This window comes from Phocoena phocoena, chromosome 2 (assembly GCF_963924675.1).
Source record: "Phocoena phocoena chromosome 2, mPhoPho1.1, whole genome shotgun sequence".
Lineage (NCBI taxonomy): Eukaryota > Metazoa > Chordata > Mammalia > Artiodactyla > Phocoenidae > Phocoena > Phocoena phocoena.
Genome location: NC_089220.1, coordinates 76249117 through 76275027, shown reverse-complemented (window position 1 = coordinate 76275027; position 25911 = coordinate 76249117). Strand labels below are relative to the sequence as shown.

Here is a 25911-nt window from a genome sequence, read left to right as displayed (position 1 = left end):
GATTACGGGGGATCTACACCTGGCTATTACCATATTCCATGCACTAGTTTATGTCTCTCTCATACCTTCTACCTGTAAGGATAACACATACATTATATTCAGACTAATGTATGTCACTCAAAGTCACTAGGCAAACTTTTTATGAGAAAAATAATATCCACAATAAATTTATTGCCTAATTCTAGAAGGTATGTCACATGGACTAGTGTTTGGACTTTGTACACTTTGATCTTCAAAAGCTAAACCTGGGACTTCCCTGGTGGCGCAGTGGTTAAGAACCCGCCTGCTAATGCAAGTTATATGGGTTCGAGCTCTGGTGGAGGAAGATCCCACATGCTGCAGAGCAACTAAGCCGGCATGCCACAACTACTGAGCCTGTGCTCTAGAGCCTGTAAGCCACAACTACTGAGCCTGAGTGCTACAACTACTGAAGCCCACACGACTAGAGCCCGTGCTCTGCAACAAGAGAAGCCACTGCAATGAAAAGCCTGTGCACCGCATCGAAGAGTAGTCCCCGCTTGCCACAACTAGAGAAAGACCGTGCGCAGCAATGAAGACCCAACGCAGTCATTAATTAATTAATTAATTAATTTTTAAAAAGCTAAGCCTAAGAATAGTTCAGTGACTCACCCAAGATCACTGGAGGAGTAAATTGTGGTGCTGGAATTTGATTTAGGCTTGCACTACACTAAGGCCCCTCATCTTTTTCAGTATATCCTAAGCTTTTTAGGGCACAGTGCTGACATTAAAATTGGGAGCCCCTTTTAGAGCTCATTAAAATCATCTGACTTCAGAGTTTGCAGCCTAGTCCCACTAAGAAAGCCGAACTGCTCTGAACAAAGACCAGGGCAAAGACAACATCCACTGCAGCTCCCACAAACCTAGTAAGAACCTGGGCCCCGAAGATACAGGAGAATTAAAACTGACTAGTCTGAACTCCTCCTCCCAAGATCTACCCTCTCACTAAGGGAGACAGAAGTCAAAATGGCACTGAGATAATAACAGTACATTTTCCTCCAAGCAAAATGAATCCAGGCATTTTGCAGAAACACTATGTACATGAAGCAGAGTCTACTGTTGCTAGGTCACCCTGTTTCGGAGAAGGAAGGCAGACCCAGTCCAGCAGAGGCACACATGGAAACAAGCCAGGCAGATCATTTCACTTCCTTCCTCCAATCTCCACACAGCCAAAATTAATCGCCTGTAGCTCACCCACACTCCAAGGCTGGCTTGAAATAAAGGCCTGCCACTAGGATACAATGGCTCAAATTGAAGAGAAATTCAAAACAATTAGGAAGCAAAATTAAGTGCACACTCACCAGCCCACCACTAAAAGGAAAGAGAGAAGGTGGAGAGACAGGAAGTAGCTTTGAGAAGTGGCCTCAGAGCCTGATTGGCTAATGATGATTCCCTCCTCCTTTACCTTAAAAGGTGCTGAAATGATGCAAACCTCCCCCCCCCCCACTTCACCTACTTGTCTGTTTAAGGACCAATGATGCTACTTGCACTGTTTTTAGATTAAACTTTTTAAACCAAGTTTTCTTTCAATATACTTAGCACAAGCAAACATGGGCTAATTCGAGCTATTTACACACGTTCTTGTTCAGTTGGACCTACTGCAAACAATTTTCATTCCTTTGGGATAATTTCTTATCCTTTGTGACCTCAACATGGTTAATTTATGCAAGGTGACAGGTTTCATTATAAACAGTCTAGATCTACTCAAGTTAGAACTTACCATCAGCGTAATATTCAAGTTAACAGGCTTAGCAGGAAAGATACTGGAAGAAGACATCCACCTGCAATCCAAGGAGAAAGGATTTATAAGAAAGCCACACTGGGTCTTCCCTGCTGTCGCAGTGGTTGAGAATCCGCCTGCCAATGCAGAGGACACAGGTGAAGATCCTAAATGCCGTGGAGCAACAAAGCCGGTGCACCACTACTGAGCTCTGCACTCTAGAGCCCGCGAGCCACTACTGAAGCCCACGCACCTAGAGCCCCTGCTCTGCAACAAGAGAAAGCACCGCCCGCGCACCGCAACGGAAAGTACCCCCCGACCCCGCTCACCACAACTAGAGAAAAGCCCGTGCGCAGCAACGAAGACCCAACGCAGCCAATAATTAATTAATTAATTAATTAAAGAAAAGAAAGAAACCCACACTGCCAACACCTTTATCTTGGACTTACAGCCTTCAGAATTTTGAGAAAATAAATTTTTGCTGCTTGAGCAACCCAATCTGTACTTCTTAGTTATGGCAGCCCTAGCAAACCAATACACTGTGTGACCTTGAATAAATTACTTACATTTTTCTAAAGTTCAATTTCCTCAACTGTAAAATGGAGATAGTAATAATACCTGCCCTGTAGGGTTGTTGTGAGAATTAAATAATATATGTAAAGCTCATAGCATAGTAAGCACTAAATAAATTCTAGCTATTATCATTATAAAGATTAAATGAGGTTATGTATGTAGAGAGCACTTAGCTCAATGTCTAGTCCACAAAGAAAGTTCTACTCAGCATTAACTATTTTTAATAAACTGATTTTTATTGTCTTCCTATTTCCAAATTAATGCCTTTTACACCAGTCTAGCTTGTTTGTGCCATAATTAAGTCAGATGCAACAGGCTTTGACATATCTCAGAAACAGATTAACCAATCCCATCCAATCCAACAAATATTTGTTGAACACTTATATTTTGTTAGATTTATTCCTAAGTACTTGATATGCTTTTATGTTATTATAAGTGGTATCTTTCCTAAAAATTCTGTTTCTCCTTGTTTGAAGCTCTTTTATAAAGATAAAATTTACTCTTACATGTTACTTTCTAGCAGCCTTGCTAAGCTTCCTTATTGAGTTAAAAAATTTATCCCCCAGTTTCTTCTGGATTTTTTATCCATAATCAAACCACATGCAAATAATGAGAAAAATTTATTTTCTTCTTTCTAAACTTTACATGTTTTGGTGAACAAAATTTCTCAATTTTAATATAATTAAATTTATCAATATTTTCTCTCATACTCAATGATGTTTGTGTCTTTAGAAACCCGTCCCTTCTCTCAAGGTCTAAAAGATATTTATGTGTATTTTCTTTAAATTTTACTGAAGTATAGTTGATTTACAACGTTGTGTTAATTTCTGCTGTACAGCAAAGTGACTCAGTTATAGATACATATTTTTTCATGTTCTTTACCATTATGGTTTATCACAGGATATTGAATATAATGTTCCCATTGGACCTTGTTGTTTATCCATCCTATATATATATTAGTTTGCATCTGTTAATGGCAAACTCCCAATCCTTCCCTCCCCCACCTCTCTTCCCCTTGGCAACCACAAGTCTGTCCTCTATGTCTTTTACGTGTATTTTCTACCTAAGAGTTTTCAAGTTTATTTTTGAATGTCAGTCCTTAATCCATCTGTAGTTCACACACACACACACACACACACACCCGTATTAGAACAAATCACAATTTTAGGCTTGACCTGGAAGGCTTGCTGTGGGCCCTGGCTGCCTCTCCAGCTCGTCTCACACCACACTTCCCGCTTTCATTGCTCCAGCCACTCCGTGTCTCTCCTCTTTACTGACTGATTCTTCTGATACAGCTCAACTCCTGTCATTTACTTAGTGATGAGTCCCCCAGTTTGTTCTCCCATTAGAACTTCCCTTAGTACTGTGTATTTCTTATAGCGCTTGTTGCTGCTGTACTTTTGCTTGTGTAATTACTTGATTAATGTCTGTCCCCAACTAGACTCTAAGGTCCATGAAGACATGAACCATGTCTATATTGGCTAAACTGCCATATCCCCAGAACCCACCGAAATGTCCAATAAATATGCTGAAGTAATGAATAAATATCTATAATCTACATGAAAATCACCAATACACTGGTTGTTCTTGTTAAAAATGCAGACACTCAGTTTTTAATTCAGAGGGTCTGAGACAGAGCTTCAGGTATACATTCCCAGCGGGGTGGTGGTACCCACCTTTTCCAATATTCACTTGACCAGGTCTTCCGAGTTCATTAGCATTTTCTGTAGCTTCCACAGCCTAAAAGAGGACGGAGGGGAGAGTAGTCTGAATTGGGTTATGAGGCCCCCACACAGGGTACCTCACCTCAGCCATTGAACTCACTTCGCTGGCCGTGAGTCTGTTCCAAGCTCCGGCTAAGGAGGCATCCGCCAAGCCCCTCCGCAAGGGCGGGGTCGATGGCATCTCCTGCCCAGTCTGCCCTCGCGCGGAGCCCCGTTCTCTGGGAACTCACCTCCCCGAAACTCAGGGAGAGCCCTGTTAGGGCCGCTTTTGGCCCTAGTCTCAGACCTTCCCAAGGGACATGGGACGGAGTGACTTAACGCACTCAGCTCGTGGCCCCATCGATGAGCTTCCCGCCGCCCTACGCCGAAAACTACGCTCAAGCCACATTTATAAGGCTCCCAAAGCGAAATACATTTGTCGGTTATGGTGACTTCCCGCAACACATTGCGACATGCAAATACTGCGGAGCGTTCCTCCCCTGGCAACTCCTCGCTGGGACGCACGCGCACTACGTGCTCCCGCCTTTTGACTGCGCCGGCGATACTTGGGAGAGAGTTGATGACGTCAGCGTTCTGGCTCCATGGCAGCTCGGCGGCGGCGGGGGACAGGCGGCAGCTGGGCGCGAGGTTTGGAGTGCATTGTGGGGGGCAGAAGGCTGGGGGGCGGGAAGTCGGAAAAGGAACGGTGCCCTCTGCTATAGCCCTTCCTACTTCCATCACCGCCTGAACCAGCGCTTGTCTTGGTACCGAACTTTGAAATTTTCTGTTCTCAAGAGCTTTTGGGATTACAGAACTGTGTATAACGGCTTGTTGACCTGTAACAACTAACTTAGTGCCAGCACTATCTTAAATACCTAATGTCATCCAGTTAAAAAAAATTAATTGTAAGGTGCATCATTGTTTTATGTACCACTAAGCAAGGAGAAACGCTTCCAATTAAAACATGATTCACTACTAATAAGTCATCCGCGGTAAAATGCATCCCAGTTTCAGAGATAATAAAATGCAACGCTTAGAACTGACTTACGATGAGATATCATACTCTGTGTATTGTGTTCTTACGTGCATAGGTCCACCCCACAAATTCGGTACTGTGTTGTCTTCCTCTGGATTTATCAGTTGGGGCAACTGAGGTACTAAGAGATGAAATAACTTCTACGCGATTAAACAGCTGAAAGAGGGCTGGGCTCTAAGTTAGGCACAGACTCCAGAGCACTCTAGTAACCATTATCTCATACCACCTTAGGTAGTTTGAGGATAGATATTTGGGTGGTATTGGGGCACAAGTAAACGGAAGAGATAAGCAGGCTATGAGACTCATGCCTCAGGCCATGAGCTCACAAGGACCTCAAGGCTCCATTTTGCTTTGTTTAGTTTTATGTGGCTAGAATAGCAATTCAGGAACTCACACTGTTTTCAAGAACAGTGGTGTGGCAGTTATTATTTCTTTGTAAATTTACAAAACCACCTAAATCTATTTCTTTAAAAAGATGTTTTTTCAAAGGAGCATCATATTCAGTGTGTACTCTTTCTTTCTTTTGCTTCTTTGCCCATGCTTTTGCCCATTCTGTATCACTGAATGAAGCTGAAAGAGTTAATAATGGCAAAACAGCTACAGAAGACCCTCCACCTGCAAAGAAAATTCGAAAATGCCAGAAGATGAAAAAGGAGCCTGTGGCTGGAGGAAAGGCTGATAATGACAGGATGGAAAACAAGCAAGGTCAGCTTTCAGACATACATAGGCCAGGGAGCACCTGGGCCAGCAAGGGGTCGCTGGGAGGGGTGAGGGTCGGGGGGTGGTATCTTGTTTTTTCAACTCTTATTTCTTCCTTTCTTGAAGATATAATTAACTTTCTATCTTTTGGGCATACCACAGGACTAAACTACTTTCTCAAAATCTTCAGTTTCCTGTATCTGAGATGAACTGAGACCTGGGCAGATCAGGAGTGCTTGGGAAGGGCAAAGTTAATTATGACAGGTTTCTGTCTAACCATGACAGATAATTTTGATTCCCATACAAGTAGATGTGGTACATATCTGTCTTTCCTCAGAGTCTGTAAAGACCTTGCTGTTAAAGGGCAAAGCTCCAGTGGACCCAGAGTGCACAGCCAAGGTGGGGAAGGTGAGAGACTCCCATTGATTTCTCAGGGAGCAGTTGTTCGTTTGTTATTGGGATTCCTGTCTGGAACATTGCTAGTATCCATTTTAGGAATGCTCTGCAAAATATTACTAGTGATTAACTCTCTCCAAGGCTGAGTGACGGCAGGGGTGGGGTTTGGGGGTAATCATCAGGGTGATTTTTGGCATGGTTAACTTCCGGAGTCGTCATCAGCTTTCCACACCTCATTCTCTTTCTCAGTTAGAAAATTGTATCATTATCAATGTTCTAATGAGAAACTGCCCTGGTATGTATGGCATGAGTTACTGATGAATGGGAAAAGGATTTGAAGAATACAGAAGAAAGGCTTCCTCTGGAACAGGTTTCCTTTAACTGAGTTAGACTGATCTGTATTTCTGTAATTACAAAAAGGCAACATGTTTTCATCATAGGAATGACAGTTTATGTGTATAAGAACGTATTTTTGCATTTCTTTCCCTGGAAGATGCATGTTGGTAGAGTGGGAGAATACTACCTTGAGGCATAAGAAAATTTAGAGCCTCGCTTAGGATCTCATCAGGGCTGTGACTGTACAAATGTCACTTTTTTCCTTTTCTCTCTAGGCCCATGTATACTGTGAAGGAAATGATGTCTATGATGTCATGCTAAATCAGGTAAGGGAAGAAACTATTTTATTTATGGGAATTTCTTCTTGATAATTATTGTTGACAGTGTCCCAGTGCCCAAATCTTTAATTCTGAAGTCCCTTATATTAGCCCCTAGGAGTTCATACTCCCAAGTACTCAGCCCTAGTGCACTCTACCTGACTGATAGTGGAGTCCTCTATGAAAAGCAGATCTTTTAGCAGATTTTATGTCTTTTATTGAACCTATGAGCCCTCTGTTCATATCATTTTGCACATTTTCTGATAGGTTGTTGGTCTTTTTTCTTATGGGCTTTGAGGAACTTTACATAATGTGGAGGATAGTCCTTTGTCTATAATATAAATTGCTTATATATTTTCCAAATTTGTCATTTGCCTTTTGATTTTCCTTATGGTATACTTTTTGCCCTTACTGAAGTTTTACATTTTTATGTAGTTAAATTTATTTATTTTTTTAAATTTACTTTTTATTGAGGTAACATTGGTTTATAACATTATATAAATTTCACATGTACAACATTAGATTTCTACTTCTATAAGCACTACAGGGTGCTCACCACCGAAAATTTAGTTCCCATTTGTCACCATACAGTTCTCTATGCTCATCAGAGATATGGGCCTCTAATTTTCTTTTTTGTGTTGTCCTTGTCTGGTTTTGGTATCAGGGTAATGTTTTGTTTTGGGGGAGGTTTTTTAATTACTATTTCAGCCTCTTTACTAGGGTTTGGTCTATTCACATTTTCTATTTCTTTATGATTTAGTCTTGGAAGGTTGTATGATTCTAAGATTTGTCCATTTCTTCTAGGTTGTCCAGTTGTTGGCATATAGCTAGTCATAATATTCTTTTATAATCCTTTGTATTTCTGTGGTACTCATTGTTATTTCCCCTCTTTCGTTTCTGATTTTATCAGAGCCTTATCTCTTTTTCTTTCTGAGTCTAGCTAAAAGTTTGTCAATTTTGTTTATCTTTTCAAAGAACCAGCTGTTAGTTTCATTGATCTTTACTATTGTCTTTTTAGTCTCTATTTCATTTATTCCTACTCTGATCTTTATTATTTCCTTCCTTCTGCTGACTTTGGGGCTTCATTTGCTCTCTTTCTGGTTCCCTTAGGTGTGAGGTTAGATTGTTTATTCAGGATTTTTCTTGTTTCTTGAGGTAGGCCTGTATTGCTTTCAATTTCCCTTTTAATACCACTTTTGCTGCATCCCATAGATTTTGGTATGTCTTATTTTCATTTCATCTTTAGTATTTTTAATTTCTCCTTCGATTTCTTTGTTGACCCAATAGTTGTTCAGTAGCATGTTGTTCAGTCTCCACATATTGGTGATTTTTCCAGCTTTCTTCTTGTAGTTGATTTCTACATTGTTGTAGTAGTTTCACGTGATCAGAAAAGATTTTTGATACGATTTCAGTCTTCTTATATTTATTGAGACCTGTTTTGTACCTCAACATATCAATATGATCTATTTTTGAGAAAGTTCCTTGTGCACTTGAGAAGAATGTGTATTCTGCCACACTTAGATACAGTGTTCTGTACAAATCGATCAGATCTAATGTTTCATTTAAGGCTGCTGTTCCCTTATTAACTTTCTATCTGGATGATCTATCCATTGATGTAATTTGGGTGTTAAAAGTCCCCAACTATTATTATGTTGCTGTCAGTTTCTTCCTTTAGGTCTGTTAATAATTGCTTTATATATTTTGGTGCTCCTGAATTAGGTGTACATATATTGAAAAACTTGTCTTCTTAATGAATTGTCCCCTTTGTCATTATGTAATGTCCATCTTTGTCTCTTGTTAACTTTTTTTCTTGATGTGTATTTTGCCTGATGTGAGTATTAATTATACCCGCTTTCTTTTGGCTGCCATTTGCTTGGAGTATCATCTTCCATCCCTTCACTTTGAGCCTGTTTGTCTTTAGAGCTGAGCTGAGTCTCCTGGAGGCAGCATATAGGTGGATCTTATTTTTTAATCCATCCAGCCACTCTGTGTCTTTTGTGGGGTTTTTTTGTTTGTTTGTTTTTTAATGAATTAATTTATTTTATTTTTTGGCCGCATTGGGTCTTTGTTGCTGCGCGCGGGCTTTCTCTAGTTGCAGCGAGTGGGGGCTACTCTTTGTTGCGGTGTGCAGGCTTCTCATTGTGGTGGCTTCTCTTGTGGAGCATGGGCTCTAGGCATGTGGGCTTCAGTAGTTGTGGCATGCGGGCTCAGTAGTTGTGGCTCATGGGCTCTAGAGCGCAGGCTCAGTAGTTGTGGTGCACGGGCTTAGTTGCTCTGCAGCATGTGGGATCTTCCCGGACCAGGGCTCGAACCCGTGTCCCCTGCAGGCAGATTCTTAACCACTGCGCCACCAGGGAAGCCCCACTCTGTGTCTTCTGATTGGAAGTCAATACATTTACATTTAGGATGATTATTGATAGATGAAGACTTAGTATTGCCATTTCATCTTTTGTTTTCTGGTTTTTCTATATCTCCATTGTTTCTTTTTCCTTGTGTTTCTGTTTGCCAGTTTGGTTTGGTGGTGTTCTATGATGTCTTTCTCAGTTTCCTTGTTTTTAATGTCTAGTGCCTCTGCTGTAGATTTATGCTCTGTGGTTATCATGAGGTTTGTATAAACGTCTCTTAGATAAAATAGTCCTTTTTCCGCTGATAGCATCTTCATTTGACTATATGGCTTTCATCCTCTTCCTCTTCCCCTTTTATGTATTTGTTGTCTCAAATTATCCCTTTTTATGTTGTAAATTTGTTACCAAATTGAAGTAGCTATAGTTGTTTTTTCTGCTTTTTTTCCCTTTAACCTTTATGCTATTTAAACCTATTCTGATAGAGTTGCAATTTTCTGATTCTGTTTATCACCTTACTCAAAGTTTTGTGTACCTTTGTCTTTTTCTTTCAAGTAGAAGAGCTCCTTTCAACATTTCTTGTGAAGTAGGTGTAGCGGTGATGAACTCTCAACTTTTGTTTGTTTGGGAAAGCCTTTTTTCTTCTTCATATCTGAATGATAACTTTGCTAGGTAGAGTATTCTTGGCTAACAGTTTTTATCTTTCAGTATTTTGAGAAAGTCATTCTACTCCTCTAGAGTTTCTTCTGAAAAATCTTCTGCTAGCCTAATGGGGATTCCTTTATAGGTAATCATACATTTTTCTCTGGCTGCCTTTAAAACTCTTCTTTTATCATCGACTTTTGACAGTCTTAATATAATGTGTCGTGGAGAAAACCTTTTTGTGTTAAGGGAATTAGATGCTCTCTTAGCTTCATGGAGTGGTCTATCAATTTTCTTGCCCAGGTTTGGGAAGTTCTCAGCTATTATTTCTTTCTGCTTGGTTCTTTTATAGTTTTAATCTCGTCAGAAAAGTATTCCTTCTGTTCATTAATTTTATTCCTGAGCTCATTGAACTGCCTTTCTGAGTTTTCTTTTAGCTCATTGAGCTTCTTCATGACAGTTATTTTGTATTCTCTATCAGTTAGATCACAATATTATATTCTGTGACTTTAAGTTTGGTTTCTGGAAAATTGTCATTTTCTTTTCATGATACACTGTAATTGTGGTTCTTCGTGGTGTTTGATGAGTTGTTCCTCTGCTAGTACGTCTGAAGTAGCAAACACCGCGCTCTTCTTTAGGTAAAGCTTTTTTTAAAATCTTGATTCTGAGGATTCAACAGGTTAGAAATTACAGGCCTTTCTTTTGTTTTCCAGTAGGTGGCGCTGTAACACAAGTTTTTGGTTTCTCATCGGACCTGCCTCTAGTTACATTTGATAGCACTTTCCACCCTCCACCACCTCTGTCAGGGGTCACCCGGTGCCCTCCTTATCACTGTTGTGCCTCCAAGGTCATTGGTGCTTTGCTGCTGCTGCTGTCACTGGCGTCACTACCTGGGGCACCAGGATGGCAGGAGCCTCCGTTCGTCTGGGATCTCCTAAGTCACAGGAAAAGGCGTGGGGAGCTGGGTCGCCAGTGCCTCTGAGTTGTCTGGTATTGTTGTGTTCAGCCGGGAGCTGCCACTGAGGGTGAAGGTGCAGGGGCCAGAGTCACGGGCCCTCCATGGCTCCCCTGTCACTGCTGCCCAGTTACCTGTGGCTGCCAGCACCACTGCAGCCAGGATGCCAGAGTCCTGTGCACCGCCTCACCTGCTGCTGCCAGGTTCTCTGGGGGCATGGAATCGCAGGCACCGCCTCCACTGTTGCCCTGGTTCCACCTCCTCTATGTGTCCCAGTCCACCCACCTTTAGATGTACAGATGTGTGGAATTCTCTGGCACCCTGGAGTGTAAGACAGAGGCACCTTTGTTGAGTTGTGGATTTTTTTACTGGTTGTAGATTGAAGGGGAGAGATGAAGGGAGCATCTTTTCTCCACCATGATGCTGATATCCAGTTTTTTTCTTTTTAATCTTTTTTCTCTTTGTTTATTTTTGTTGTTTTGTATAGGTACTACACATGCCTGGTTAATGTATTTCCTGAATATGTCTTCATATTTGAATTGATTGATCTATCATATGTACTTTTAACAGCTACCTAGTATTCTTTTATTACCACTTTTTTCAGTTAAAATATCATGAGCAGATAGAAAAGATCCTAAGGCCCCTTTTTGTTCTACCGTCTGCGACTTTATAATGTGAGCAGACAGGAGGTAGGGACAGGAAACACACTTAACAAAGAAGACTGCCTTGATGACCAGGGCTTGGCCTTACAGCACAAGCTGCTGTTCCTTATCATGGACTGCTCAGTCTCTTCACTCAGAGTAAGTTACTCACAGGATACCGCTTTTTAGATACTAGTCACATTTTCTCTGAATGTCTCCAGCTCAGGTCACGTTAGGTACGGGGCAGATGTGGCAGTGGTTTCTGCCTGTCCTCCCTCCCCTCCTAACATCCTGCTCTCAGCTCATTGTCAGATTGCTGCAGCTGACAAACCAGAGCTGTAAGTGGAACTATTGAAGAATAAGTTGTCTAAACAAACAAGCATAATAGTTACAGATCTTTGGGGCATCAAAATTGTTTTCACTTGGAAAATAATTATTGGGAATGGATTGGGAACTGGAAAATACATATGGCCTCGGAAACATCTGTGGAGGGAAGTGATGATATTTGAGGTTGGGTAGAGGTTTTAGGAAGCATCCAGCCTTTAATTCCTAGGAACTCAAAAAGTTTAATATAGAAACCCTTTTCCTCCTTACTTATATCCTTACTCTTACATGAACCTGATTTTCTTGTCCCTTGCTGTCCTTTCCTCATGGCAATTACTGGTACCTCTGACCAAGGAAGAATCATTAGTTTATGTAGCTTCCATTTGCAAACTTCTGTCCTTTTATGTTCATATTTCTATCATCGTAGACCAATCTCCAGTTCAACAACAACAAGTATTATCTGATCCAGCTGTTAGAAGATGATGCACAGAGGAACTTCAGTGTTTGGATGAGATGGGGCCGAGGTAATGACTTTTATTGTGGATTTTATGAATTCAGAAAGCCAAAAGCAACTGAGTAGCCAAAGGATCCTCTGGGTTTAAATTGGTGAAGTAGAGTTTCTGTAACCTGTCAGAGGCTTAGGAATCAAACTGTGCTGCTTGAAATTGGGGAGTGGCCAGCATCCCCATTTGCAAGTTCTCATCGGAAAGACTACTAGCAGCCTGTTGAGGCCGAGAACTCTCCTGCAGCTGGGCTGCTCGTGCTCTTCAGAGGCAACAGGATCAGTTCCCTAAGCCCTTCCACCTTTTCCTTCTTCCCTTCCTGCCCATTTGTCAGATGCTAAGTGGAGAAACCTTAGAGAGCTGGCTTGTTGCTATCAGAGAACTGTTCTTGGGTTGGGGGGCAGAGAACCATCTTACATGTGGCATTTACTTTGCAGTTGGAAAAATGGGGCAGCACAGCTTGGCGGCTTGTTCTGGGGACCTCAACAAGGCCAAGGAAATCTTTCAAAAGAAGTGAGTGCTAAGAAATGAGTCCAAAAAAATATCCTTCTTCTTGGATATCTCTTAAGAATTTTATAGTAAGTGTGATTTGGCCTAAATGATAATGTCTTTCCACTGTGACACTGTATGATCAGAACACCAGATTGCATCCTTAGTTAAGTGATTAAATCACCTGGAACCGTGAAATTGACTAAAAAGAGAAGAAGCTAATATATTCAGCACATGACCAACAATTTAGGAAATTTGGGGAAAATGAGATGAGACTATTCAGCTACAGTTTGAAAAATTATTTTACTATGATATGAAAAACTTTCTGGAGTCTCTGGGAATGTTTCTTTCAGAGAAAAGGATTGGATAGGGATCTTTTGTCTTAAATCTCAATGACTTTTGTGATGTTTGGGGCCTTTGGGAAGCTCAAGTGTCCTCTTTTCCCATTTTTTTGGTTCCCTTTGTCTCTAGAGCTTTTCTGTCCATTCAGGGTCCTAATTCAGAATCCAGATTTATGGAAAATTGATGTCGCAGGAAATAAAAAGTTTGAAGATGTTCTTAGGAAATAATTGTAAGCCCATCCCTAGTAGTAGACCCTTGTTTGTAAGATTTTCTCACCACCTTGAACTTTACAGATTCCTTGACAAAACAAAAAATAATTGGGAGGATCGTGAGAAGTTTGAGAAGGTGCCTGGAAAATATGATATGCTACAAATGGACTATACCACCAATACTCAGGTAAACTCTGACTATATGTTTAGGGAAGAACTGTTTCCTCTTAACCAGGGTGAAGTCTAGCAGAGTGACTTAGATGAGGTCCTAGTCTCTGTTATGTACTAAGGTTCTTATAAAATCTTAGGTCCTGTTTCCAGAAGTTTAATATTATGAATCAAGAGAGGAGTAATAAATAGTCAAATGGATAAAACTACATTTAAAGTTGCCTTCACTTCTAGTTATATACCACAGTTTAAAAAAAAATTTAATTTTGAATGCTGAGTTATAACCAGGATGCTAAAAGGATCTGTCCTGAAAACTGTCACATATCTGAAAAATGGAAAACCAGTCTTTTTAAGGTGAGAAGATTTGAGATACAATAGCTTCTTTACATACTTAATGACATCATATCTGGAGGGCCTTTTAGACTTACTCTGAGTGTTTAACTATGGGAAGCAGAGGTAGGACTAGAAGGTGGAAGTCACACTGAGTACAACTAGGTTAATAATGGAATGGGCCTGTGTTCAAGCAGAGGCCGATGTTGACCTGGCAGGAATATTGTAGAGCCAGTCCTTGCAGGGAGCATAAAATAGATCCTTTCAGATTTTATGACTTTTTTTTTTTTTTGCTGTAGAGTGAAGAGGAAACAAATAAAGGTGAATCTCTCAAATCCCGCTTGAAACCAGAGTCACAGCTAGATCTTCGTGTACAGGAGCTGATGAAGTTGATCTGTAATGTCCAGGCCATGGAAGAGATGATGGTAGAAATGAAATATGATACCAAGAAAGCCCCACTTGGTAGGACTTCAGATTCAATCCTACATTCTCACTTCATATTCTAGTTCCTTTACCAGGATATTTTATCACCATCATGATTTAAAGCTTGCTGATATTACTGAACAAAGAAAGACAGATTTGGGGTGAGAGGTTGCGTGGGGGGAGGAAGAACAAAGTTGAAAGGTGAGAGTCTTTTTTGGGCAGGGACACAAATACAGTTTACAGGCTTGGGACCCTAGTTGTGGAGTCTGATCTCTGGCTGGGTCTGCAGGGAAGCTGACAGTGGCACAAATCAAGGCAGGTTACCAGTCTCTTAAGAAGATTGAGGATTGTATTCGGGCTGGCCAGCATGGACGAGCTCTCGTGGAAGCATGCAATGAATTCTACACCAGAATACCACATGACTTTGGGTAAGGCCTGTGCTGTTACTTCATTTTGGTCTTCTGCCCAGCCATATCCCCTACATCACTCAGCAGCAACTATAATCTTTTAATTTTTCATTTCTAAGGAAATGATCATCTTGAATAACTGTAGAGCGAAAATGATTTATAGATAGCCTATTTAATCAGCTTATGAGTATGGGATGTGATCTCCTGGCCTGATTGATTACAACCATATTCTCTGACAAAGTGGAAGTTACTAACTCAAGAGAGAGTGGGGTCTAGCTATCCAACCAACATGTGAAACACCTTCAGGCATATCACCCTGTTTCCTATTCTTTAAGGTGACAGTAACACACTAACACCATTTCTGTGAACTCAAAGGATATTAAGTATATAAAATATATTTTATCTTTGTTGATTCTGCATTCTGGTGCTTCCTTTATTTTTATTCCTCTATTGCTTTATAGAAGCCTGTGACCTAGAAATAACCCCAAGTGGTCAATAGGTATATTTCTGCCTCTAGATAGGACCTCATCCAAACTATTCCTTATTGATGTCAATACATCTTATTTTTATTTTATTTTTTTAATTTTTATTTATTTATTTTTTTCGGTACGCGGGCCTCTCACTGTTGTGGCCTCTCCCGTTGCGGAGCACAGGCTCCGGATGCGCAGGCTCAGCGGCCATGGCTCACGGGCCCAGCCACTCCGCGGCATGTGGGATCTTCCCAGACAGGAGCACGAACCCGCGTCCCCTGCATTGGCAGGCGGACTCTCAACCATTTCGCCACCAGGGAAGCCCCATCTTATTTTTAAAAAGTTCCCATAAAAAGGAATTTTAACTCTAGTCCCAAATGTCAAAATCTATATAGTTCGTTCATTTTCTCCTACTCAGAGTATATGCATAATATCTCTTTATATATTTGGAAGTTAAAATCTCTTACAGATCTCTATCAAATGGAAAACCCCAGTTTCTTATACCTGTTTTCTAAAGGACCTATCTTTAGTCTGTTATTTTTAGTCATGTGTCTTTTGGCCACACATCAGAGAACTAATTATTGGTTATATCTCTGTCCTAGACTCCGTACCCCTCCATTAATCCGGACAGAGAAAGAGCTGTCAGACAAAGTACAGCTACTAGAGGTGAGATATGTGTGCATTGGGAAGTATTACATCTCTTGCCCCAGGTTCCTCCCACACTGATTTTCTGTCTCATCTTGTCAGGCTTTGGGAGACATTGAAATTGCCATTAAACTGGTGAGGACAGAACTGCAAAGCCCAGAACACCCACTGGACCAACACTATAGAAAACTACATTGTGCTTTGCACCCTTTAGACCATGAGAGTTATGAGTTCAAAGTAAGAAAAATGATCATTTTCATAACAAAATAAATGATCCACGCTTCCCCATCCCCCTGTTCTCTGACTACTTCTGGTTAAGAGAAAACTTCAGGGCAGAACTTCTATTTACTAGGAATTGGGAAGGTAGGGCTCTTTCTAGCTGCCCTTGTGAGACCATTTGGGCCAATTTACACCAGAAGCCCTGAGGTTCTTCAGCTCACCATGGTCTCTTATAGAGTCCGCATCAGCCATTTCTTTCATTCTTCTTCACAGGTGATTTCCCAGTACCTACAGTCTACGCATGCTCCCACACACAGTGACTATACCATGACCTTGCTGGATGTTTTTGAAGTAGAGAAGGAGGGTGAGAAAGAAGCCTTCAGAGAGGACCTTCATAACAGGTCTCCATTTAGCTTTGGGTTTGGGAAGACATTCCCTTGCCTGAAGCGCAGTTACGGAACTTATAGAGAAGGATAGCAGAGACAGCTGTTGGTGTTTTTTACGCTTATGGCCTATGTTTGCAGGAGAGCAAGAGAGAGTACAATATTGGCTTTTCCGTAGGATGCTGCTGTGGCATGGTTCCAGGCTGAGTAACTGGGTGGGAATCCTGAGCCACGGGCTTCGAATCGCCCCACCTGAGGCTCCCATCACAGGTTACATGGTGAGTAGAAACTGAACCCTGGAGGTAGGTACAAGGGAGAAGAATACAATTTTCTCAGTCCTTTCCCCTCTCCTTTCTTTTTTTTCCTAGATTAGGTGGTGGCCTGGCATTGACTGACCTTCCTTTCTTAAATTCCTAAGGATATCCCTCCTTTCTCCCCAGAAAGCAGAGATTCATTGATGCTTCTGCCTTCTCTTGGAACAGAATTGTGAGGGGAAATGGAGAAGGGTCTATATTGTATTTAAGATAATAGAACACAGGGTCAGTGGTATGAGCCTCCCTTCTAACACAATGGGTTAGGCAGTTGACCTTGTTTTTTTTTTTATTTATATGTTTCAGTTTGGAAAAGGAATCTACTTTGCTGACATGTCTTCCAAGAGTGCCAATTACTGCTTTGCCACTCGCCTAAAGGATACTGGACTGCTGCTCCTGTCAGAGGTAAGGCAGGAACACATCCGTGATTTCTAGTTTATTATTAGTTCCTATTTTTCCAAAGAGAAAAGTTCAGCCACAGAACCAAGAGGTTCACCTGGGAGAACCTGAGAGGGAAGCCAAGTGCAATTTCCACTGGATTCGATTCTGCTGGAGTAGGAGAAGAAAGTACTGATGGAGTTTTCTGTTTGGCTTTAGAGCCATTCATTTCAGTAGGATGTGGTCATTTAAAGATCCTTTTCTTTGCAGGTAGCTCTAGGTCAGTGTAATGAGCTACTAGGAGCCAATCCCGAGGCAGAAGGATTACTTCAGGGCAAACACAGCACCAAGGGGCTAGGCAAGATGGCTCCCAGTCCTACGTGCGCCATCACCTTGTGAGTACTCAGAACCTGGAGGGTCAGAAAACTCCTTTTGGCCAGATAAGCCTCTCTACTTTCTCTGTTCAGACTTCTGAACCAGAGGCAGATGTTGACACACATTCTTCCATTTGGCAGGAATGGGAGTACAGTGCCCTTAGGACCAGCAAGTGACACAGGAGTTCTGAATCCAGAGGGTTATACCCTCAACTACAACGAATTTATTGTCTATAACCCCAACCAGGTCCATATGCGATACCTTCTAAAGGTTCGGTTTAATTTCCTGCAGCTGTGGTGAATGTTGATATTAAACAAACCAGAGAAAATATGATCTTCAAGCAAGAAAACAGGCAACGTTGTACTTTTCGATTTTCTCATATTTTCTGTAATAAAGACAGTACAAATCTTCCACTGGCTTCTTTGGGCTTTACTTCTGCAAGCACATATTTTTTCTGATGTTAGTGTATCTTTATTTCCAGGACAGAAAATACAGCTTCTCTGCATATGCCACAGCTAGCTGAAGGTTACTCAGGATCCTGTTCTGTTCTTTCACAGCAGAATAGCCTCTGGGCATTGAGGGAGACTAATGGAGGTTAATGTTTTTCTCCATTTAATATAGTTTTTCTGCAAACTGGAGTTTGTTGGGTAGTATTATAGGAAGGGTAGAGGCAGCAAAGACTGAATTGTTTCCCATACAAATCTTCTCACTTGCCTTTTTCCCCTGTTTACCACCTGCAGACCAGGTCTCCCACCACTTAGCATCCTAGGTCTCAGATGTCCAAAATTTTGGGTAGCACTTGGAGGACTGTCACTAAGCCTAAATATATCTCAGGGAGGAAGGGAGAGAAGGAGAATGATTTAATGTACCCCACTCCATCTAAGAAGTACTAAAGTCTAAAACAGATCCAGAGACTTCTTGACTATTTGTAAACACATGCAACACAGATAAACACACACATACAACATACTTCCTTAGTAACAATGAAGGTTATTTAAATGAAAACAATAGTTTGTAACTTTTTAGAGACCAGATTACCAATATCTATCAAAAATTTTAAATGTACACACCCTTTGACCTAAAAATTACAGATGTACATGTTTACATAGATGATGTCACTGCAGAATTGTTATATGCAAAAAAACCCATAAATAAGGAACTAGTTAAATATATTCTCTCATTGAAATAGTATGCTGCTGTTAAAACTAGACTATACACTTCAAAAAAATGTAAGAGAAGGGAATACTTCCCAACTCATTTATAAGGCAGTATAAAACGAAACCCAGACTAAGATATCACAAGAAAATTATAGACCAGTATCCTGTAAGAATGTAGATACAGGTGCAGTGGTTAATAATCCACCTGCCAATGCAGGAGTCACAGGTTCAAGCCCTGATCCAGGAAGATCCCATATGCTGCAGGGCAACTAAGCCCGTGAGCCACAACTGCTGAGCCCGTGTGCCGCAACTACTGAAGCCCACGCGCCTAGAGCCCATGCTTCGCAACAAGAAGCCACTGCCATGAGAAGCCTGCGCACTACAACGAAGAGCAGCCCCTGCTCGCCACAACTAGAGAAAGCCCGCGTGCAGCAATGAAGGCCCAACACAGCCAAAAACAAATACATTTATTAAAAAAAAAAAAAGAATGTAGATACAGGGACTTCCCTGGTGATCAAGTAGTCAAGAATCCACCTTCCAATGCAGGGGACATGGGTTCGATCCCTGGGTGAGGAACTAAGATCCCGCATGCTGCGGGGCAACTAAACCTGCGTGCCGCAACTAGAGAGCCTGAACGCTGCAACTACTGAGACCGTGCACTCTGGAGCTCGTGCGCCACAACTAGAGAAGCCTGCATGCTGCAACTAGAGAGAGAAGCCCACAATGAAGAGCCCACATGCTGCAATGAAGACCCAGCTCAGCAAAAAAAAAGAATGTAGATACAAAAATAAAATACTATCAAGCCTAAACCAGCAAACCATAAAAAAGGATTATACAGCATGACCAAATGAGATTTACTGCAGAAATGCAAGGTTGGTTCAACATACGAAAATCAACCAAAATTGATGGTTGTGACTTTTGCCAAATGTAGGGCAAAAGTCACATGACCATCTCATTAGATGCAGAAAAAGCAATTGGCAAAATTCAACACCCTTTCACGATAAACATTCAACAAACTAAGAATGGAAAGGACCTTCTTCAACCTAATAAAGGATGTCTATGAAAAACCGCAAGAAGAGTGAAAGTTTTTCCCCAAAGATCAGGAACAAGACCAGGATATCTGCTCTCACCACTTCCATTCAGCATTGTACTGGATTCTGGGCACAGTAATTAGATAAGGAATAGAGGGGAAAAGGCATCCATATTGAAAAGGAAGAGGAAAAACTATATTGGCAGATTACGTGATCTAATATATATATAGATTAGATTACATGATGTAATATATATATATAGATTAGATTACATGATGTAATATATATATATAGATTAGATTACATGATCTAATATATATATTAGATTACATGATCTAATACATACATATTAGATTACATGATCTAATATGTATATAAAGCCCTAAACAATACATACAAAAGGAAATTAGAGATAATAAGTTCAACAAGGTTGTGGGCTACAAGATCAATATACAAAAATCAGTTGTATTTCTATACACTAGCAATGAATAGTCTGAAAAGGAAATTAAAATCCCTTTATAATAGCATCAAAAAAATTAGGAGTAGATTTAAATCACAAAACTTGTACACTGAAAATGACAATACATTATTGAAAGAAATTTAAGAAGACCCAAATAGGTGGAAGTACACTGTGTTCATGGATTGGAAAATTTAATATATCTAAGATGGCAATACTCCCCAAAGTGATCTACAGATTCAGCGCAATTCTGGTCAAAATTCCAATAGCTTTTTTGCACAAGTGAACAGGACAAACCTAAAATTCATATGAGATTGCAAAGTGATCTTGAATAGCCAAAACAATCTTGAAAAAGTTGGAGGACTCACACTTTCTGATTTCAAAACTTACTACAAAGCTGTAGTAATCAAGAAAGTGTGGTACTGGCATAAAGATGATATATAGATCAATAAAATTGGAGAGTTGTGAAATAAATACATGTATCTATGGTCAACTGATTTTCAACGAGGATGCCAGGACTACTAAAAGGGGGAAAGAATAGTTTTTTCAATAAATGGTATCAAGACAACTTGGATAGCCACATGCAAAGTAATCAATTTGGAATACTACCTCACACTATATGCAAAAATTAACTCAAAGTGTGTCAAAGACTTAAATGTAAGAGCTAAAACTATAAAACTTTTAGAAAACACATGGAAATCTTGTGACCTTGGATTAGGCAATAGTTTCTGAGCTATGACACTGACAGCACAATCAACCAAAGAAAATAATAGTGTTCATCAAAATTTGAAACTTTTGTTAATCAAAGGACACTATCAGGACTTCCCTGGTGGTCCAGTGGTAAAGAATCCACCTTCCAATGCAGGGGACACGGGTTCGAACCTTGGTCGGGGAACTAAGATCCTACAGGCTGCAGGGCAACTAAGCCCACGTGCCACAACTACTGAGCCCATGCTCCTCAACTGGAGAGCCCACGTGCTGCAAACTACAGAGCCCACGCACTCTGGAACCAGTGTGCCACAACTAGAGAGAGAAAACCTGCACACCACAACTAGAAGCCCATGCGCTGAAACAAAGAGGCCATGTGATGCAACAAAATACTCCACGTGCCACAACGAAGACCCAATGCAGCCAAAAAAATAATTAATTAATTATAAATAAACAGATATACTAGGGGAAGAAAAAAAAAAGGACACTATCAAGAAAGTGAAAAGACAACCTATAGAATGGGAGAAAATATTTGCAAATCATAACATGATGAGGATCCAGTATCCAGAATATATAAAGAACTCTTACAATTCAACAATAAAAAGATAAATAGGGGCTTCCCTGATGGCGCAGTGGTTAAGAATCCACCTGCCAATGCACAGGACATGGGTTTGAGCCCCGGTCCAGGAAGATCCCACATGCTGCGGAGCAACTAAGCCTGTGCGCCACAAGTACTGAGCCTGCACTCTAGAGCCCACGAGCCACAACTACTGAGCCAATGTACCACAACTACTGAAGCCCGTGTGCCTAGAGCCTGTGCTCCGCAACGAGAAGCCACCAAAATGAGAAGCCCGTGTACTGCAACGAAGAGTAGCCCCCGCTCGCCACAACTAGAGAAAGCCCACGCGCAGCAACAAAGACCCAACGCAGCCAAAAAAATAAATAATAAATTTATTTACAAAAAGATAAATAACCCAGTTAAAAACCAACCAAAGAATCTGAATAGAAATTTCTCCAAAGAAATACAAATGTCCAATAATAAGCACATGAAAAGATGTTCAACATCATTAAATATTAAAGAAACAAATCAAAATCACAAGATACCACTTGACAAACACTAGCAGGGCTGCCATTAAAAAGACCAAAAATAACAAGTAGTGGTGAAAATGTGGACGAATTAGAAACCTCTCATGTTACTGGTGAGAATGTAAAATGGCTCAGCTTCTTTGGAGAATAGTTTGGCAGTTCCTCAAATAGTTAAAACATATAGTTACCATGTGACCTACTAATCCTGATCTTAGGTATGTAAAGAGAATTGAAAAGAAATGTTTACACAAATACTTGTACGTTGACTGTTGATAGCAACATAATAATAGCCAAAAAGTGGAAACAACCAGAATTTCTATCAATTGATGAATGGATGAACACAATATGGTGTATCTATACAATGGAATATTATTGTATTATTTATTGTTATATTGTATTATTATTATAAAATGGAATAAAGTATTGATACATGCTACAAAATGGATAAACCTTGAAAACATGCTAAGTGAAAGCCACACAAAAGGCCACATATTGTATGATTCCATTTATATAAAATGTCTTGAATAGGCAAATCCATAGAGATGAAAAGTAGATTAGCAATTGCCAGTGGCTGGAGGAAGGGGTGAGAGGGGGGTGATTCGGTACAATGTTTCTTTGGAGGTAATAAAAATGTTCTGGAATTAATGGTGATAGTTGCAGTGTTGGAATATACTAAAAACCACTGAATTATAGGGTGAAAAACAGGACTCCCCTAACACCACTAGTCCAGTGCTTAAGGCTCCGGGGAAGGGGGAACGGGTTTGATCCCTGGTCAGGGAACTAAGATCCCGCATGCTGTGCAGTGTAGCCAGAAAAAAAAAAAAAAAAGGTGAAAATGAATTATATCTCAATTAAAAATACTATACTGAATTTTTGTGATATATATTTTTCCTTTATAAATAGTGGCCAAAAAAGTTGCATTGAAATATACATACTATGAAGTTTAAGTAATAAAATGCAACAGGCTCCCAAACAGTAAAATAGATATTCATGAGTCCATACTGATATGTGAATGACTCAATATATAAATAAGTGGGGAAGAGGGGATAAACATTCCCTTTAGAATTTCAATTAATATAGAAGGGCTGAGGGAAATAGAAAATCATCATTAGAAAATCACAGTCATAATTGCTCAGGCAAGATTGATGCATGAATATTAAAAAGTCAGTGAAAATAGAATATTTGCACAGTCTAAAAAAACTTACCTCAAAATTTATTGATTTTGTGGTGATTACCACAAATTCTTTGATATATCTCCCTCTTAGAGGCTTAATCCCCTTCCCCTTGAGTGTGAGCTAGACTTAATGACTTGCTTCTAACAAACAATATGGAGAAGGTACAGTAAGAAAAACCTAGCAAACATCGCGTCAACCTTACAAGTGATCAAGGTTAACACCACTAGTAGTAAGTCATGTTGATATCATTGCTTTTGATATGATGTAACAAGAAGGGCACATCATCTCTTGTATTCTTCCTTTAAATTCATAATTTCAGTCTGTTCATGAGAAGACAGCAGACAAAGCCAAACTGAGGGATATTCTACAAAACACCTGACCAGAAATCTCCAAGAATGTCAAGACTATGGAAAGTCTGAGACAGGGTCACAGTTGAAGGATTAGACTAAGGTGCCATAATGACTAAATGCAATGTGGTATTCTGGATTGAACCTGGAACAAAATGAAGATATTAGTGGAAAAACTGAGGAAATCGAATCACATATGTAGTTAATAATGTTGTATCAATGTTAATTTTTTGGTTATGTAAGATGTTAACACTAGAGGAAGCTGGGTGAAGAAGGGTATGTGGGAATATTCTGTGTAAATCTTAACTGATCTTTTTAAAAAAAGGACTAAGAGCCATTCTACTGGAAAAGCATCAACACAGGTTCTTTGAGGGTATAACTGTGTATCTGGTTCCTAGTTCTTCCAGATACATGGTAGGATGACACTTCCCTCCCCTTTGACAATAGGCAGAGCCGTGTGACTTGCTTTGCTCACATATATAAAATATGAGTGGAAGTGATGTGTTTTATTTCCAGGTAGATTTAGAGCCAACAAGTGGGGTTTTTTTCTTTTTTAAAAATTCTATCAGTTCCCCATATATATATTTTTTAAATGAAAAATTGAGTCCATATTTCATCTGACTGATTAAATATATACCAATAACCAAGATATTTTTGAGAAAGAATAACAAGGTGATACTTGCACTAGTGGATAAGGAAAAGAACAGTCAAGCACTTCCTGAACATTTACCATGTAAGTGTCAACTACTGTTCTAAGTGTTTCTCATGTTATAACTCATTTAATCCTCACAACATCCCTAAAAAATAGGCAATATTATTATGCCTATTTTACAGATGGGGAAAGGGAAGCAGTCTTGTTAAAACAAATTTCTGACCTGTCATGGAACAACACTTTCATAAAATATAATAAAAATGAAGTACCAGGAAAATGAACCATCAAGAATTTGTGGAACAGCACTGGTCCACAAACCAAACTTTGTTTTTGTGTCGTGGCCTCTCCCATTGCAGAGCACAGGCTCTGGACGCGCAGGCTCAGCGGCCATGGCTCACGGGCCCAGCCGCTCCGCGGCATGTGGGATCTTCCCAGACCGGGGCACGAACCCGTGTCCCCTGCATCGGCAGGCGGACTCTCAACCACTGCGCCACCAGGGAAGCCCACAAACCAAGCTTTGAATAGATATGTTCTAGATTTCAAAAACAAATTGTGGTGAGAGTTCCCCAATGGCCGAGTGGTTAGGATTCTGGGCTCTCACTGCTGTGGCCCAGGTTCATTCCCTGGTCAGGGAACTGAGATCCTGCAAGCCACACGGCATGGCCAAAACAAACAAAGAAAAAAACCCAAACTGCACAGATGTGTAAAAACAGATGTTAAAAACTGACACATGAGAAAGGTGCTTCTGTGGGTTGAAGAAGACTGTTCCAATGTCCTATGATCCTATAATCCAGTGACTATAATTGAACTCATCCAGGCACTGGGAGACACTGAAATTGCTTAATGATAAGAACTCAGAAAATATTTAACGTAAAACCTAAACTGATTTTCCCTTCAACTCCCTTGGGGACATATTTACTGTTACCTAGAACCTGTTCTTCACTCATAGCAATTATATCTCCAAGATAAGAAAGATCACACCCTTCAGGTGGACCTGGTAAACAGAGCTGAGTCTACTGAGCAAGGTATGCTTTACTTTCTCCAGCCCTACTCCTCCATCCTCAGCTGGGGTGCCTTTGTAGAATTTTTAGAGCATGGAAGACAGACATCTAGGGCTTCCCCCTTCCTTGGCCCATGCTTTCAGGGGAACAAAAGGCAAAAGATTGAAACCAGTGACTTCCAGGATGATGCTGTGCCATGGTTCTCTGTAGCATTTCTGGGTAGTAGTATGAATCATAAATTTCAAATTACCTTAACTTAGACTTCTAGTCACAAGGTTCATGTAGAGCAGGTAGTCTAGAAGGTATATTTAGAGCCCTGCATGAGGCATGGGAGAAAAGATAGAAGCATGACCTATGATTAAAACTTATCAGCTGATGGCATTCCTTATGTCTTTACCCTCAGGCTAAGAGAGAATATGAGGCATTGGTAGAAATAAGATAAAGTCCTTCAGGTGATTTCTGGAATCAGGGCAAAGTAAGAATGAAACTGAGTACCCCTCAACTCCCTAAATCCAGAAAACTCTAGACCAGAGTACAGTGATATGTCTCTAAGAGAACCCTACCAACCCAGGATAAAATCCTGTAATAGCTCTGGCTTATCATACACAAGTCCTTGACTTCTTGGACACCAAAGACCCTTAACCCTTCCTTAACCCTTAGAAAGAAAGGGCCTCAGGGAACTTCCTCTCCCATAAAACAGACTTATAGGAAAATAAGAGGGTCACAGTTTACTTAAGAGGGTCACAGTCCACAGCAAGTCCATGTGTAGGCATTGTTCCACCTTTCAACTCATTTTATCTTTATGAACTTCAATTTGAGAGAGATACCCTTTTGTGATCTCCTTCAAGAATGCAAATTACTATACTGACTAATGCTTCCAAGTCAAGTGGCTGCCGCTTGCCCTGTCAGAGGCTGTGAAAGCCAGAAGACACGTTCTGCTCTC

General features: G+C 40.5%; 1 protein-coding gene across 2 annotated transcripts; it reads left to right on the top strand.

The window, feature by feature from the left end:
* The first annotated feature begins 4616 nt into the window (after nucleotides 1-4616).
* On the top strand, nucleotides 4617-17654 carry PARP2 (poly(ADP-ribose) polymerase 2). Of its 2 annotated transcripts, none has more exons than XM_065872054.1 (16): nucleotides 4617-4662; nucleotides 5609-5755; nucleotides 6087-6157; nucleotides 6757-6807; nucleotides 12130-12226; nucleotides 12643-12718; nucleotides 13330-13432; nucleotides 14043-14205; nucleotides 14456-14594; nucleotides 15646-15709; nucleotides 15791-15925; nucleotides 16181-16308; nucleotides 16469-16568; nucleotides 16908-17006; nucleotides 17250-17374; nucleotides 17495-17654. In XM_065872054.1, exons 1-16 carry the CDS (start codon nucleotides 4617-4619, stop codon nucleotides 17652-17654), a joined length of 1704 nt encoding a protein of 567 aa, XP_065728126.1. The 2 variants fall into 2 exon arrangements, with proteins under 2 accessions (XP_065728126.1, XP_065728125.1); XM_065872053.1 differs by having other exon boundaries at nucleotides 5609-5817; nucleotides 6089-6157.
* Nucleotides 17655-25911: the final 8257 nt, after the last annotated feature.